The sequence below is a fragment of the Phyllostomus discolor genome, chromosome 15 (genome assembly GCF_004126475.2).
Source record: "Phyllostomus discolor isolate MPI-MPIP mPhyDis1 chromosome 15, mPhyDis1.pri.v3, whole genome shotgun sequence".
In the NCBI taxonomy this organism is placed as follows: domain Eukaryota; kingdom Metazoa; phylum Chordata; class Mammalia; order Chiroptera; family Phyllostomidae; genus Phyllostomus; species Phyllostomus discolor.
This window is the reverse complement of record NC_040917.2, coordinates 20300291-20314455: the sequence shown is the minus strand read 5'-3', so window position 1 is coordinate 20314455 and position 14165 is coordinate 20300291. Positions and strand designations below refer to the sequence as shown.

Below are 14165 nucleotides of genomic sequence, written 5' to 3'. Positions count from 1 at the left end.
GGGCTGAGCTCTAGAGAGCAGGGACCAAGTGCAGAATAATCTCAGGGTTCCATGAAAGGCGGCCTGTGCTGGTTATTTCTTAGGTCAGCTGGGCCAGGCTGGGGGTTCAGCTGTTTGGTCAAATGCTAGTCTAGGTGTTGCCAGGAAGGTGTGTGATAGATTTGCCCAGAAGATAAGCATGCCGATCTACAGATAGAAGGGCTCAACACAGAAAAATTATTTAGCCAAAAAAAAAAACACATCATCATGAAATTTTCTGAAATGGTATATAAGGAGATGGGAGAAGCTTTTAGAATGTAAACAAGAAGAAATAAATGAGTTTGATTGGCATCACTGGACAATAATGGTGAAATAATGATTTTTGAGTGAAAATGATTCTATAAAGTGCTAAAATTTCAAATAGCTATACTTGTGAAGTAACAGTAATGTCAGACATTCAAAATTCTGTAAAGAAAAAGGACTTCCCTCCTTGTACTCTTCTCGTTCACAAGTCAGTGGAGTGTGTGCTCTACCAAATACACAACTAAACCCAAGAAAAAAAATATTTGGGGACAGGGCCATGGACACAGCAGACCCATGAGGAAAGCTTCAGCGTGACTATGAAAGGCGGGTTAGGACACAGCTGTGCAGCGGAACAAGCCCTCCATCAGCTCAAGTCAAGGGTTCGAATCCCCTGCAGACTGACATAGTTGGCCAGTGGGGAAGGGGGGGTGAGCCGATGGATTCTTTGGATAGATTTCTGTTGGAAAGTTGTGATTCTTAGAACTATTGAAGCGATCCCTAGAAAACTAGGCAAAGGCAATTTTTTTCAAGAAAGGAAATATAATCAAAGCATACTAAATGGCATATCTGTGAAATAGACTTATATAGTCATAATAAAATAGTCTGTGAATATTGATTTACCCAAATAAAGGGATTACTGAGGAGGGGTATAAATAGCTAAATACTCATCTTCTAAGGAAGAAGATAATAGTTTACATTTTAAAGACTGAGGCAAAAGAATAAATGTAGAAATGCTCATAAAAGCCAGAAGATACAACTAAGGGAGCTGGTGGGGGTAGGGAGTACTCTGCAGGAGCCATGGAGTAGCTATTTACAGCGTGAGCCTTTAGATCCTTTTTTAAAAATTATTATTATTTTTATTAAATCTATTGGAGTGGCACGGGTTCATAAAAATCACAGATTTCAAGTGTACGTTTCTATCATATGATACATGGTCTGTGCTCACCACCTGAAGTAAAATTTTAAAATTCTATTTGATTTTTGAAACTATCTGAATGTAAATCTTGATAAAAAATACAAATTGAGTTAAGAATTAAAATACTGGGAAATCATAATCTTTTTCTTCCTACTCAAGGTCTCCTCTACCTCCTGTCCTCTGTCTTTTGGGGATTTACCTGGTAGCGTGTTGCATTTCTAAGAGTCATTTCTTAGTGGTCACCCGCCTAAGCACAGACGTCACAAACCTGCTCCTCGAAGGTTTGTGGCAAATTGTCCTCTCACTTGGAAAGGATGCAGAATGGGGGCCATCGCTTTAAACTTGTTAAGAGTTTTAATATCTTGAGAACTAGGATTATCTCATTCACCTGCATTGCCACAATACTAAGATAATTCTTTCTACACAGCATGCTTTCTGTAAGTGGTTGGTGTCATTGAAGACACTGACAAACAGCCCGGAGTTTTAGGAGGAAAAATGAAGCTGGAAGTGCCCTTCCTTGGAGCAGAGGTGGGGGAGGGAGGAAGGGAATGAATGGATGAATGAATGAATGTACAGGGTCCGGCAGAAGTAAGGCCAGCTTGAGTGTGGTTGGTAGGGTGACGACATGAGTGTAGCAATTTATAGTTTTAATTTGAACACTTCACCTCAAATGTCATATGGTGTGCTGGAGTGTGATATGGTTATGTGACAGAATTGCATGCTTATGGTTTTGTAACAAGGAAGGGGCATTATTTGTGCTGGATGGGGTATGTCCCAGTGGGAGCTTTCTCTTTCCAATGTCCAGCCCTGAAGGCACAGCTTCAAATCGGGTTTTGTGTGACATCCGGATCCCGCTGCCTCCCCTATGTTTAAGCTGGTCCAAAGGCTTCCTGACATTTTCATCTCCACAAGAATTAACTACTCATCAATTCCTTCTTGTCTTAGGATTTCCTTGTCACACTGACCAGTATCCACTGAGAAGCAGGGCTCAAGTCTGCTAAGCTGGATCCCCTGTCATGCAAAACAGGACTTCAGCCCCACCCTTGAATTTGCATCGCCCCTTGGCATTTGTATCAAGGCTGGTGTCAGAGGCTCAGATAACTCAGAGGTGATTCTGGCAGAGAGGACAATTAGTGCAGCTGTTGCACAGCCGGTGAGTGCAGGTATTGCACCATTGTGATGGATTCATTGCAAAGACAGTGTGTTGTGTGAGTTACAATCATGGAGAACGCCAGTAGGTCCCTCTTTCTTCCAGCTGTGAAACAGATGAAAAGATGGGGACAGGGGCAGAAAACTGTAGCATATTTTACTAAGTTGGTGGCATTTAAAAGTAATTCTAGATGTTTTTTTACATGATGCCAGAACATACAGCCAACTTAGAAAAAAATATTTGGTCCTTTTTATTCAGAAAATCAGTTCCGCATCTGAATATTAGGTATTGTATAATAGTCAAATCAAGTGCCCCCTAATCTGGGAAAATAAAATGTATTCTTGCTGTTCTGAGGTGGGTTTTTTTTTTCAGTTCTTAAAAGGGGATTTAGTTCAAGCTGAGAAATTCAGTATCAACTAAGTTTCAGTTATGACATGTCATTGGCTGGCATTCATCTAAAGGGTCAAACAAATCACCGTCATCTTGAATAAATGCAGCAGTTATGCCTGTGCTGCATAACAGTATAAATTCAACACTTGTTGATTACATTTGCTAGAAGCCCCAGCCGAGAAACAGAGGGAATCACCCGGCCTGGGATAAGGAAAGTCACAGTGCCCTGGAAAGGTAATGTAACAGGGTGCAGCCAAGAGCAGGGGCCCAAATAGGGATTTGGAATGGGGCCCAGAATTCAAGGTGTCCAGGAAGTATTAAGTTGTCCTCACCCACCCCACCCCCGCAGGTGTGGGTTGGGGGATGGGACACAGGGAGCAGGGCCATTGAGAGTTGTTTTGCATAGCAACAGCTTTGCAGCCAACCTCAGGCGTGGTCATTTAACATATCCATAACCTTTAACTGGTTGCACAGATATGTTAAATAGCTGTGGCCATGCTCTGAGCCAGGGGAATGGAAATAACTTCCCCACTAAGATGTAACTGGGGGGCAGGTCCTCTGAGTTACAGCGCCTGCGTGGGAGTTTGGAGAAGATTGGCTCCACGCCATGAGCCACACCTGCCCAGACTCAGGATGGCAGCGTAGTAAGGCTAGAAGGAGATGAGTGCTGGCAGGTGTAGCCAGTTGTGGGCGGAGTCGGAAATGGGGCTGCAGGGAGAGATCCGTGTGGGGATTTAAACCCAGATGTGGCTGCAGCCCTGTAGGGAGAACCACACGGCTTTGGCAGAGCGGGGACCCCCACCCAGCTTTAGCAGAGATCCGGGCGACACCGCTGATGGTGCCAGGAACCAAGGGAGGCCTACCAGCCAAGATGGATTACTGAAAAGAACAGGGGGCTGCCTGAGCCATGTACTTCTGTTTCTTTCCCTGAGATACGGTACCCCAGACTGGGCACAGGGGGAAGGAAGGACTGTGTGTGTTTGTGGGTGTTTTAAGGGACTTTGGGATTTGATGAAGACATTAGGTCACTACTTTAAGTCTGTACAGCGTTAAATAAACATTTCCTTTCCTTTTCATGAATCTCTGGCATTGAGAGGTGTCTTTCCTCTGGTAATGTGGCAGGAAAAGACACTGCTTTCTGTAACATTTGCAAGTTTTGTCGGGACAAAAGCTGAGTAAAACTTATTTTTAGGTAAGGAGCTGGCTAGCGGGGTTGCCAGGTAACGCTATCTCAAGGCCGAAATGCTGACCTTCATTCCTGCTTCTGAATGCTTGCTTTCAGCAGCTGGTCCCCCTCCCTTTCGGCCTGAGTAACTGGTATATAAAAAGGACCCCTAACCCAGCGTTTTCGGCTCAGGATTTGAGAATTGACTCCCTTGAGCCCGAGCTAGTAATCAAGTTTGTGCTTCATTATCTCCCCGCGTGTGGGTGGATTTTCCACAACAGTGGCAGACGTAATACACCTGGGGGCTTCCTTTCAGTAATAGGATATCGTCCCAGGCCCCCCTTGTTTGTTGCTCTGGAACAGTTTTTGGCGACTCTGCCGGGACGATAATTGCCCGTGGCAGACCGACCCCCTAAAGTGTGAGAGAGACCGGAGTTTTCCCCGTCTCGACAATCTCTCCGCACTCCTCCTGAGGGCATCGGCCACCCTTCACGCCCAGAAAGGTGAAAAGGAAATGAAACGGGGAGGGAGCAGAGACGGAAAGTGTTCTGGTTGGAAACTGGTTTCTGAACGCCGTTTGGGAACAACGGAGCTGTGGGTGATGGTTGGTTAGCGTGCTGCTCCCAGGTGGCCCCCGTCTGCTCACTTACCGTTTCGGTGATTCCAGGCGGCACTAAGGGAACCTGTCCTCAGGTGTGGGGAGGAAGCAAACCCCTAGGCTCTGTAAGCCGAGCCTGCAGGTATGTTGGGGATTGGACAGCGAGCCACGGGGGTGTGCCGCCATTTTGGGTAAAATGGAGGATGAGCCACGTGAGTGCCCCACCATGGAGGGTGGGTCGTGCATGGGCACCGCCATCTTGGATGACCCAGCGTTCATGGGCACTGCCATCTTGGACAACTCAGTGTGCATGGGTGCTGCCATCTTGGATGAAGGGTCACCTGAGAGCCCCACCATCTTGGAACTGGGCAAGGTGGTGGCTAAGGGTTCTCTCCAGATTACAGGTTGTGTGTGGCTGCTCTGTGGGCACTGCACCGGTCAGGTTCTCTGTGTAATTGGTTCTGACAGGGATGGCTCTGGTTCTGAAGGTCATGAACTGAGGTCCAAGGGTGACCATCTGATTTATAGGGTGTTTGCAAGGTCTGAGCTTCAGAAAGCTGCAGGATGTCCCTGCAAATCTAGGGACTTTTAGTGGAAGGTACCTGTAGTGCTGGGGACTTTCGGCTGCCAGATGCTGAGTTTAAGTACTGAGTTTAAGTATAGTCCTTCCCAGTGTGGGAAAGGAGCCAGGGTTAAAATAGATTGATGGTTAAATCTGGATGGGTAGAAATATGTATAAAGAATCTGAAAGTTTTAAACCTGGAAGAAAGGAAATCTCACCTACTTGTTTTCTAGTTTCATGGGAAAGGAGCAGGTCTCTGTATTTTGGTTCTGTTTCTGATCAGAAACCTGTATCGTAAGACCTAAGAAAGGTCCCTTGTAAGACCAAGGAAGGGTTGCTGTAACCAGTTGGGGAGCATGCCTTCGCCACTCGGGACCCAGGAAGGGTCATTTGGGGCTGATGAGTGAGTGCTTCAGCCTGAAGCAAAGGGGCATGTCTCTGAGAGGCACCAATGGACGCATTGGTGCAAGGGAATGCCTCTAACTGTGTATTGTTCTGGAACTCTGTGTTTTGGATTTTGCTCTGTATCTGCTCTGAACAGGAAATTGAAGATTCCAGGGAAGGTTGAAACTTCACTCTGTAGGAAAGTTTTGAGAAGCCTGGTGGGTATCAGAAAGAAAAGGATTTTCCTTCATACTTTGTATTTTTCTCCCCACCTGATCCCTCCAGAATTTGGCATTCTGAAGGAGTGAGTGATGACATAAGGTTTCTTTGCATAAATCCAATAAGACCAGTCATTAATAGTGTTTTGTTAACCAAGACTTTGACTGGAATGTCACGCCTGAAGGAGGCATATATGAGTTCTGGTCCTTACCAGAAAGCCCTGAGGAACTGGGATTGACTTGCAAAGCTAGCGTAAGCCCACGAGAAAAGGCTAGTACTTTGGTTGGTTGTGCGGTTCGTAGCAGTCTTTCCAGGGAAGGAATGAAGGTTACTTTCCTGAAAGATGGCCAAAAAGGAACCTGTGGGCACAACGGAAGCCTCAAGAATCTGAGTGAAACAACTGGTACAGGCGAAGCCAGATGGCAGATGTGTGGCTCTGCTTCTGCGCCTCAAGGGGCGGACTGAGAGAGATCAATCTAAAGGTTCCCTGTGTGAGTTCCAGCAAAGTGGACTTAAAGATCATAAGTGATCCAGGCTGCTCTTGGTGTGTTTATGCAAACAGTCAAAATTAAAAGTGGGACCCAAAGTAGTCCCTTTAATAACAATGAGGGTGATCTTAAGGAGAAAAATTGTGGTTCAAGGAAAATCATAATGCTCAGTATTGGATATCAGAATGGCCCAACTAACTGTCTTGAAAGTTTGTTTTCATTTGAAAGTTGAAACTGGGTTTGTAATATCACCAAAGATGTACAGCTTACAGGTATGGAGGACCTGTCAAATTTCCATTGTTAAATATTCCAAGAAGGATCTTGCAACTGAATGTCTTCCCAAAAGACAGTCTCACAGGCAAGAGACTGGTTTGGGGATTGTTGCTTGATTTAACCTGTGTGTTCTTCTGTTTTCATAGGGTGTATGCCTATGACCTCATTACCTGAGGGATTGGTTGCAATATAGGCCTCATATAAGGAGCCCATTTTCATCATCGTCTCCTGAGACTCAACAGTTTGGCTGAACCTAAATGGCTGGGTTGGTGAAGGGTTCGGGCAGTCTGTGGGCTTCACTTTAGAACTGATTTTCCCTTTTCTGTCCTAAGGGCTTGAACAGGAAGGGCCCAGAAACCTGAAAGGAAGGAAATCCTAATATATTCCCCTCAGCCCAAGTGAAGCGTAGTGGGCCACAAAGGTTTTGGACAGGTGTAGCATGCCTTGTACACCTTCCTCCTGATAAGCCATTAAGTCCCTGCCTTTGCCATTTGGTGGTTACGATTTAATTGTGCCTTCCAACATTTTCCCACATCTGTCACCTCCAGAATGAGACCAGGATGCCAAGGGTCCAGTAACACCAGCCTTTGGACACCAAGCCTGAGACTTCCTGGTGACAGCCAGCTGACCAGGATCCTGTCAGGTCCTTCCCCTTACAGGAAGGACTTCTTCCTCTGGGGTGCACCCGCCCCTCCCCCTTTCAGCGCACCCCTGACCCAAGGGTAGGTAGGACGACATCCATTTCCAGCTGGAAGAAGTTACAAGAAGATGAGACCTTCGCCCATTGTCCTTTATACGATTGCAAAGTGGGTGTATATCTGAAAGGAGGGATTGTGACAGGGTGCAGCCCAGAGGGGGACCCCAAACAGGGATTCGGAACGGGGCGCAGAACTCAGGATGCCCAGGAAAATATTAGGGTGTCCTCACCCCCCACCACAGCTGTGGGGTGGGGGAGGGGACACGTGGAGCAGGGCCATTGGGAGCTGTTTGGCACAGCAACAGCTTGGCAGGTGACCTCTGGCACGGCCATTTAACAGATCTATAACCTTTGACTGGTTGCATAGATATGTTAAATAGCTGTGGCCATGCTCTGAGCCAGGGGGATGGAAGTAACTTCCCCACCAAGACGTAACTGGGGGGCAATGCCCCCTGGTTACAGCACCTGTGTGGGAGCTTGGAGGTGACTGGCTCCACAACATGGGGACACACCTGCCCAGACTCAGGATGGCAGCCCAATAAAGCTGGAAGGATGTGAGTGCTGGCAGGTGTAAGTGATTGTGGGAGGAGTCGGAAATGGGGCTGCAGAGGAAGATTGGTGAGGGGATTTAAACCCAGACACAGCTGCAGCCCTGTAGGGAGAACCACACGGCTTTGGCAGAGTGATGACTCCCCCTCCCAGCAGCCCTGGGAGGGAGAACCACGCGGTTTTGGCTGAGTGGGGACCCCCACCCAGCTTTAGCAGAGATCCCGGTGACACAGCTGATGGTGCTGGGAACCAAGGGAGGCCGACCAGCCGAGATGGATTACTAGGAAGAACCAGGGGCTGCCTGAGCCATGGACTTCTGTTTCCTTTCCTGAGATACGGTACTCTGGACTGGGCACAGGGGGAAGGAAGGAAGAAGGACTGTGTCTGTTTGTGGGTTTTTTTAAAGGAACTTTAGGATTTTTGATAAAGACATTAGGCCACTACTTTAAGTCTGTAGAGCATTAAATAAACATTTCCTTTCCTCTTCATGGACCTCTGGCATTGAGAGACGCCTTTCCTCTGGCAGCGGCCATAACGAACCTGGGGCTTCCTTTCAGTAATAGTATATTGCCCTTAGGCCCCCCCCCCTTGTTGCTCTGTAACAGTAACACATTTCTTTCTTACCTGGTTGACACTGATTGCACCTTCTTCCTTGACGATCAGGCAAGCATCGGCACTGGCCGCTGCCTGGGTCACAAACGGTCCCAGGTACTGTCCCCGAGGAGTCGCACTCACACACCTGGCAGCCCTGGGAACCGCCAGCGGTCCGGTTGTACCTGTGAGGCTCACAGCGGTTGCAGCGAAGACCAGTTACCCCTAACTTGCAAGGACACTGTCCTGTGGATTTGTCGCACAGCAGGGAGCCGTTTACCGTCCCCGTCTTGTCACAGTCACAGGGCAGGCAGAGGAAAGAATCGTTTTGCGGTCGGCGGAAGTACCCCTCCACACACCCGTCACACTGCCGGCCTCCGACGTGGGGCTTGCAGCGGCACTGGCCCGTGCGCGCGTCGCAGACCGTCCCGGGGAGGGACCCGGCGGGGTCGCAGAGGCAGGCCTTGCAGCCGGCGGAGTCCAGGCCGTAAAAGTGGTCTCCGCAGGTGTCACATTGGAGGCCTCTAGCTTCCCCTCGGCACGCGCACTGGCCCGAAAGAGGGTCGCAGCCTCGGTCCACGGAGCCGTAGGGGTGACACCGGCAGGGCTCACATCCGTCCTCGTTAAAACTCCGGAGGAATTTAAATCCAAAGTTGCAGCGATCGCATCGGAGCCCTGCAGCGTGAAAGAGGTGAGAATGATTCCGTCCCACTCCGGAGGCGGCTGCGGCATAGACAGTGGTCCCACGGACATTTAACGCAGACATGAATGTCAGCCTGGCCTCACACGTGACACCATAGAGGGCTAACCGCTACTCAAAGGTGATGGGGACACTTAATTTGGTGGTGATGCCACTTTATTTTTGTGATGCGCTTTTATTATCTTTTGTGTATTACTTAACGCAAAGAAAAATGCTTAATATAAATGTGGCTCCATTGCTCATACTAGACCTAATTCTCTTGAACAAATGTTAAACGTATTATTTCAAAACTAATAACTAAATTAAAACTATTATTTCTACTTATTTTAACATTAACAAAGCGTGCCCGTTTTTAAAAGAACAGAGAGGTACATTTTTCAAAGTCCTATAGAAGAATCGCATATCACCACACTAGTTATTTCCCTAGAAATCAGAATCCTCTAACACTATGTAACAAAATGTTAAGCTTATAACTATTTTGGTGATAACAGGATATATACTTATCCCTAAATATCACACGTTTAAATAATTAATATAAATAAAACTTATCCAGAGCAATTTTTATTTCAATGCTTTTATATACTCCATATTTTATCACTTTCAATTAATATAAATTATGCTCTCCTTGGCTCATAAAGCATTCACACTGCTTGTCATATTGTATGATTCAGAACATGCCTCTTTAAACACTAAATAAATTCTACTGTTTAGATTACTTCTAGTTAAAGGAGCACCTACATACATTGCACAAACAGAGAAAAAATGTTTTATCACCTCAACTTAAATCCCTGACAACTCAGGTTAGTTTCAAAAAGAATATCTTACAAGGCAAAGGAATAAAGAAAATGTTTTCTTGAAGAGGAAATGTTGAGATGCAAAATACTTCCCTTAGATAACCTTCACATATTCATGAATTTAAATAACTGTGCGGCTAAATCCATTGAAACACATTTCAAGCTTTGGTAGCAATAAAAATTAGTGCTAACATAACAGTCAGAAACCCACTCAGGAACTCACAGGTGGAAAAGCAGCACCTACACGCGAAGAAAATGCATAATGTCCATGCATGTAGATGAATAAAAATTCAAGAACTCCAACGGAAGGCAAATTCTTTAGCACTGATGGATGACCCACCTGAGGCACACCATTTGATTTCAATAAGGAAAATAAAAAAGACCACTATCGCTGCAAATTTTAAAAATAACTGTATTGTTAACAAGAATTATGACTCATTTTGAACTATTAAAATTGGTCTACATGGATTCATATCATATCAGGTTTAAAAATGTGCGCGGCGCTTATTTGAATATGCCATACATATTTCTGACAGGTAATCTATTCCTAACGATACCGGGGAAGGCCTACGGGGCATCGCCTTCCGTGCGAGCGAGTGTGGGCGAGCTAGCGCGCCTGGCATTTAATTCACACGCTTCTCCCTTTTTATTCTAGATGAATGACCCACTTTAATAAAATTAGTGGCGCTAATGTATTTTCCTGGTGATAGAATCATTAGCGAGATTTAACAGTTTTGTTAACTCGAACAATTTGTTTTCTGAAGCATATACAACCTACACTTGTGTGTTCCGGGTTTTTTTTTCTTACGTACAAGGTACGATTGAATAAGGTTACTTGTTAATCTCATTAGAAGAAGAAATATGTATACACGCTGAATTTATCTTTTTATTAAACACACGGAATGTGCAGAAAACACTTCAGTTTCCTGCACAAAACCATGTGGATCAACCAGTGAAAAAGGGAAAATGGTGGGGAGCTGATAATAAATTCCAAGTAAATAGTCCATTTTGATCTTTTTTTCTTCTTGAACTCTGGACTCTAACCATCACAAGAAAAATTTCATTGAGATGGAGAAATAACTGTTTCATTGTCTTTAAAGGCCTTTCTTTAACTTTGTTTTCACATTTGTGAGTTTAAAGCATATCTCACACTGAAGAACAAAGGATGGCACACAGTTTGAACTCACGGGCCCAAGGGTTCGTGCGGCAGCTCAGAAAACATGCAAAAGTAGGCTACTCTGCACGAATGGGTCATGCAGCTTTTCTGAAAAGGTGGTTTTTGTACGCCTGAAATGCATAAGGGCATACTACGTTAACATTTTTGATGTAATCTTTCTCTAAACCAGAGAAATCTTGTGTGACACCCTCAGCGCATGCCCGTATTCTTTTCTGTGAAATTAAAATACAATGCTTATCTAGCTGAAGAAAATGTTTGTGTATCTACGTATATCAAGGATAAAGCATTTGTGTTAGTGTTATATCACAAAAATGAAAATATTACGAATAAAATGTTCATAAGTATGTCTCTCTATGTAGATGCGTGTGTGTGTGTGTGTGTGTGTGTGTGTGAGACTGCCAGGCATGCTTCCATTATTCCTAGGTTCAGGTCAATGTTAGAAAAAACGATGGAGGCCTTGAATGACAATAGAAAGGCAAAGGTCTTTTTTAAACTTCCCCCACGAGCCGAGACGTGTTCAGTTACAATACAAGACTCCCTTCATCAGGAAACTTTCCTCTCGTAATATTCTCATATATCAAAATTTCAAAGTGCATTATGTACACAGTACATTTTGGGCACTTGATAAATTTTGTCCTTATGTGGCCGTGGTTCCCCTCAAAAATGTTGGAGGTAATAAATTGCTATAATCAAATCTAATTTCTGAAAAATACCTGTGGGAGTAACAAACAAAAAAGCACGTCTTGTATAAAAAAATGATAAATAACACCGAAGGTAGCTGTTTATTATAATCAGCTTGGCACTGAATTACAAAATTAAAATTATGTGGCCCTTTATAACTAACCCAAGCAATATACATGATCTGCGGAATTATGTTGACTTACTTTGCATTTCATAGGAACAGTTCAAAGAAATATAATAGGCAAATATGGAAAGATTTATCACAAAGGACCCTGTAGCACAGAATATTTTGAAAAACTCCATTTATTTTGGTCTATTAAGGAAACTGGCATGGAAATCATTTGCTTAGAACTCATTAAGTATAAAACATTTTGAAAAAGTGCTAATTTTCTAAAAGACACATCTATGCAGTAGGCAAATTATATTTCTCTATGACTTATTAGTATGGGACCATGTCAGTTCAAGCAACTACAGAATAAAGACACTTCTAAAGGGTCAGTTAAACGAAGCTTCCAAGCTGAAGTTTGATAGAATTATTAACGTCATCATTTTTTGACAGTTAATTTCTTCCCATTTTTTTTTCCCCTTTGCTAGCTTGCCTTAAGCCAGGAAATTTGCTTTACTCTTTGGCTGAGAAATCAAATAGAGGATTTCACTCCAGATGGGAATAGAGACGTGACTGTGAACCTCGGCATGACACATACCCATGACGTTGGCTTTGCACTTGCACTGGCCTGACTCCGGGTGACAGGTAATATCTCCATCCACGGTCCCGGAGGCATTGCAGGTGCAGGGACTGCAGCCGTCGGGATCTGGCCTGCGCAGGTTGTAGAATCCGCTCAGGCACTCATTGCACTGTCTGCCGGTAACACGTCTCTTACAATCACACTGGCCTCCGATCTAGGCAAGACACAACGTTTTGTAGAATGATAAGCGGTCTATTTTTAGATGACTTGCTCATTAGGTACAAGACAGGGAGGAAGGGAGAAAAAAAACAAACTTTAAATGTTAAACAGACAAGAAGGTAATAAGGTTGTTTTTTTTTTTTTTGCCTCCTGGCACAAAAACAGGCAAAGCTTTGGCGGGGTGAATAGATAGAACTGGGTGAAAATAAACCCCGTGGAAGTCAACAGTATGCGGCTAAAAGGGAAACGTGGAATTAAACCGTAAGCACCGTGTAAAGAAGTCAAACCGTGGTCACGGGGAGGCCAGAAATAGAAAAGAGACAGCAGTTAAATTGGTCTTTACGACACGAACTCTCGGCTTTCTTCCCTTCGTTTCCTGTCTTGTTCAGCCAAACCTGTTTTACGTTAGGCATACAAGGTGCTTAATTTAAAGATCTGTCTATAGTAATAGTATCTCCTCAAGGTTTGAACAATGTTTAAAATAAAGGTCTTTGTTCACAGCAGCCTTTTTTTGCCCACGAACACTAACACTGATAACATTTCTAACACGATCCTCCTTTTAGGAATATTTCAGCATATCCATGGTTCCTTTGTAGCGTGACTTAATCACGTTAAGTATATTTACATAGTTTATATTGTGGTAAAAAAAGAAGGTGAAAAAGTGACATGCTTTAGAACGCTGTCAGGCAAAAAAAGCCAAAAAGGAGTATTTTTCTTCTTCAAGCTGCTATTTGGGAGTGAAAATACATGAGATACATAATACTAATCTACTGTATACATAGGTATAATACGATGTTTGTTAAAGAAAGACCGTGAAGAGCTAAAACTTCTCATGAGAAACGTACACATAAAACATGGAGCAACTGTGAGACATTCGATAATAACTCAGGGCTTTCACAAGAGCTGTGGATCCAGGCATCTGACGTCAGAGCAAGTCCCTGGCATGGCCCTGCCTCCCCACCCCATTTTCTTTCACCTGGATTGAACCCTGCTCTCTACATGCGGAGGCGGGAAAATGCACCAAAAGGACACAGTCAGATTTACGTTTCATCTTGGGGATATTTGAAAAGACCACACGAGGTTGGGATTCAGTTACAGACACAGGGAGAAGGGCTTTTAAATATTTAAGTAATTTTTACAAATTTATCACTGCCCCAGTTTTCCTCATCTGAGGAATAGGGCTCACTGGAGTCGTTACTGAAGTATGTAAAATGACTGATACGGAAATGTCTAAAACTCTGACAAATACAGCTTTACACGTGCACCAGATGGGGCTGTAGCTATCAGTGAACCTCAATAGGAAAGGCACACGTTGGTCCCAGGGGACAGGAAAGAACTGTGACTTGCCTCCTGGTACCTGACTGTTCCCCACTCCGGCTCTCCCCAAGCCCCTTGGGCAACAAACAGGGGCTTGATCTGGTCTGCAAAAGGAAGTGGCGGCATTTGATGGTGGGTATGTGTTACACAGAACCATGGGAGAGCGAAAAAGGTAGAGAGAAATAAAAGTGCATTTTCTGCCCAAACTTCACCTTCCACACACACATTTTGCTACAGTCCTATCTAAACATAACGCATGTGTCATCTGGAGTTTCCTTGCCTCTTCAAATGCAGATAAGCCTGCCCGAAACCCTAATTCTATTTCTG

At 44.6% G+C, this 14165-nt stretch overlaps 1 protein-coding gene across 1 annotated transcript in view; it reads right to left on the bottom strand.

Annotated features, from left to right (window-relative positions):
• Positions 1-14165, bottom strand: part of USH2A (usherin) — a 511215-nt gene that overhangs the window by 405997 nt on the left and 91053 nt on the right. Inside the window, exons 12-13 of the mRNA XM_028531335.2 lie at positions 12321-12516; positions 8298-8939 (exon numbers count right to left, since the gene is read on the bottom strand). Of these exons, the coding sequence (XP_028387136.2) occupies positions 8298-8939; positions 12321-12516 (838 nt within the window). The remainder of the gene's footprint in view (positions 1-8297; positions 8940-12320; positions 12517-14165) is intronic.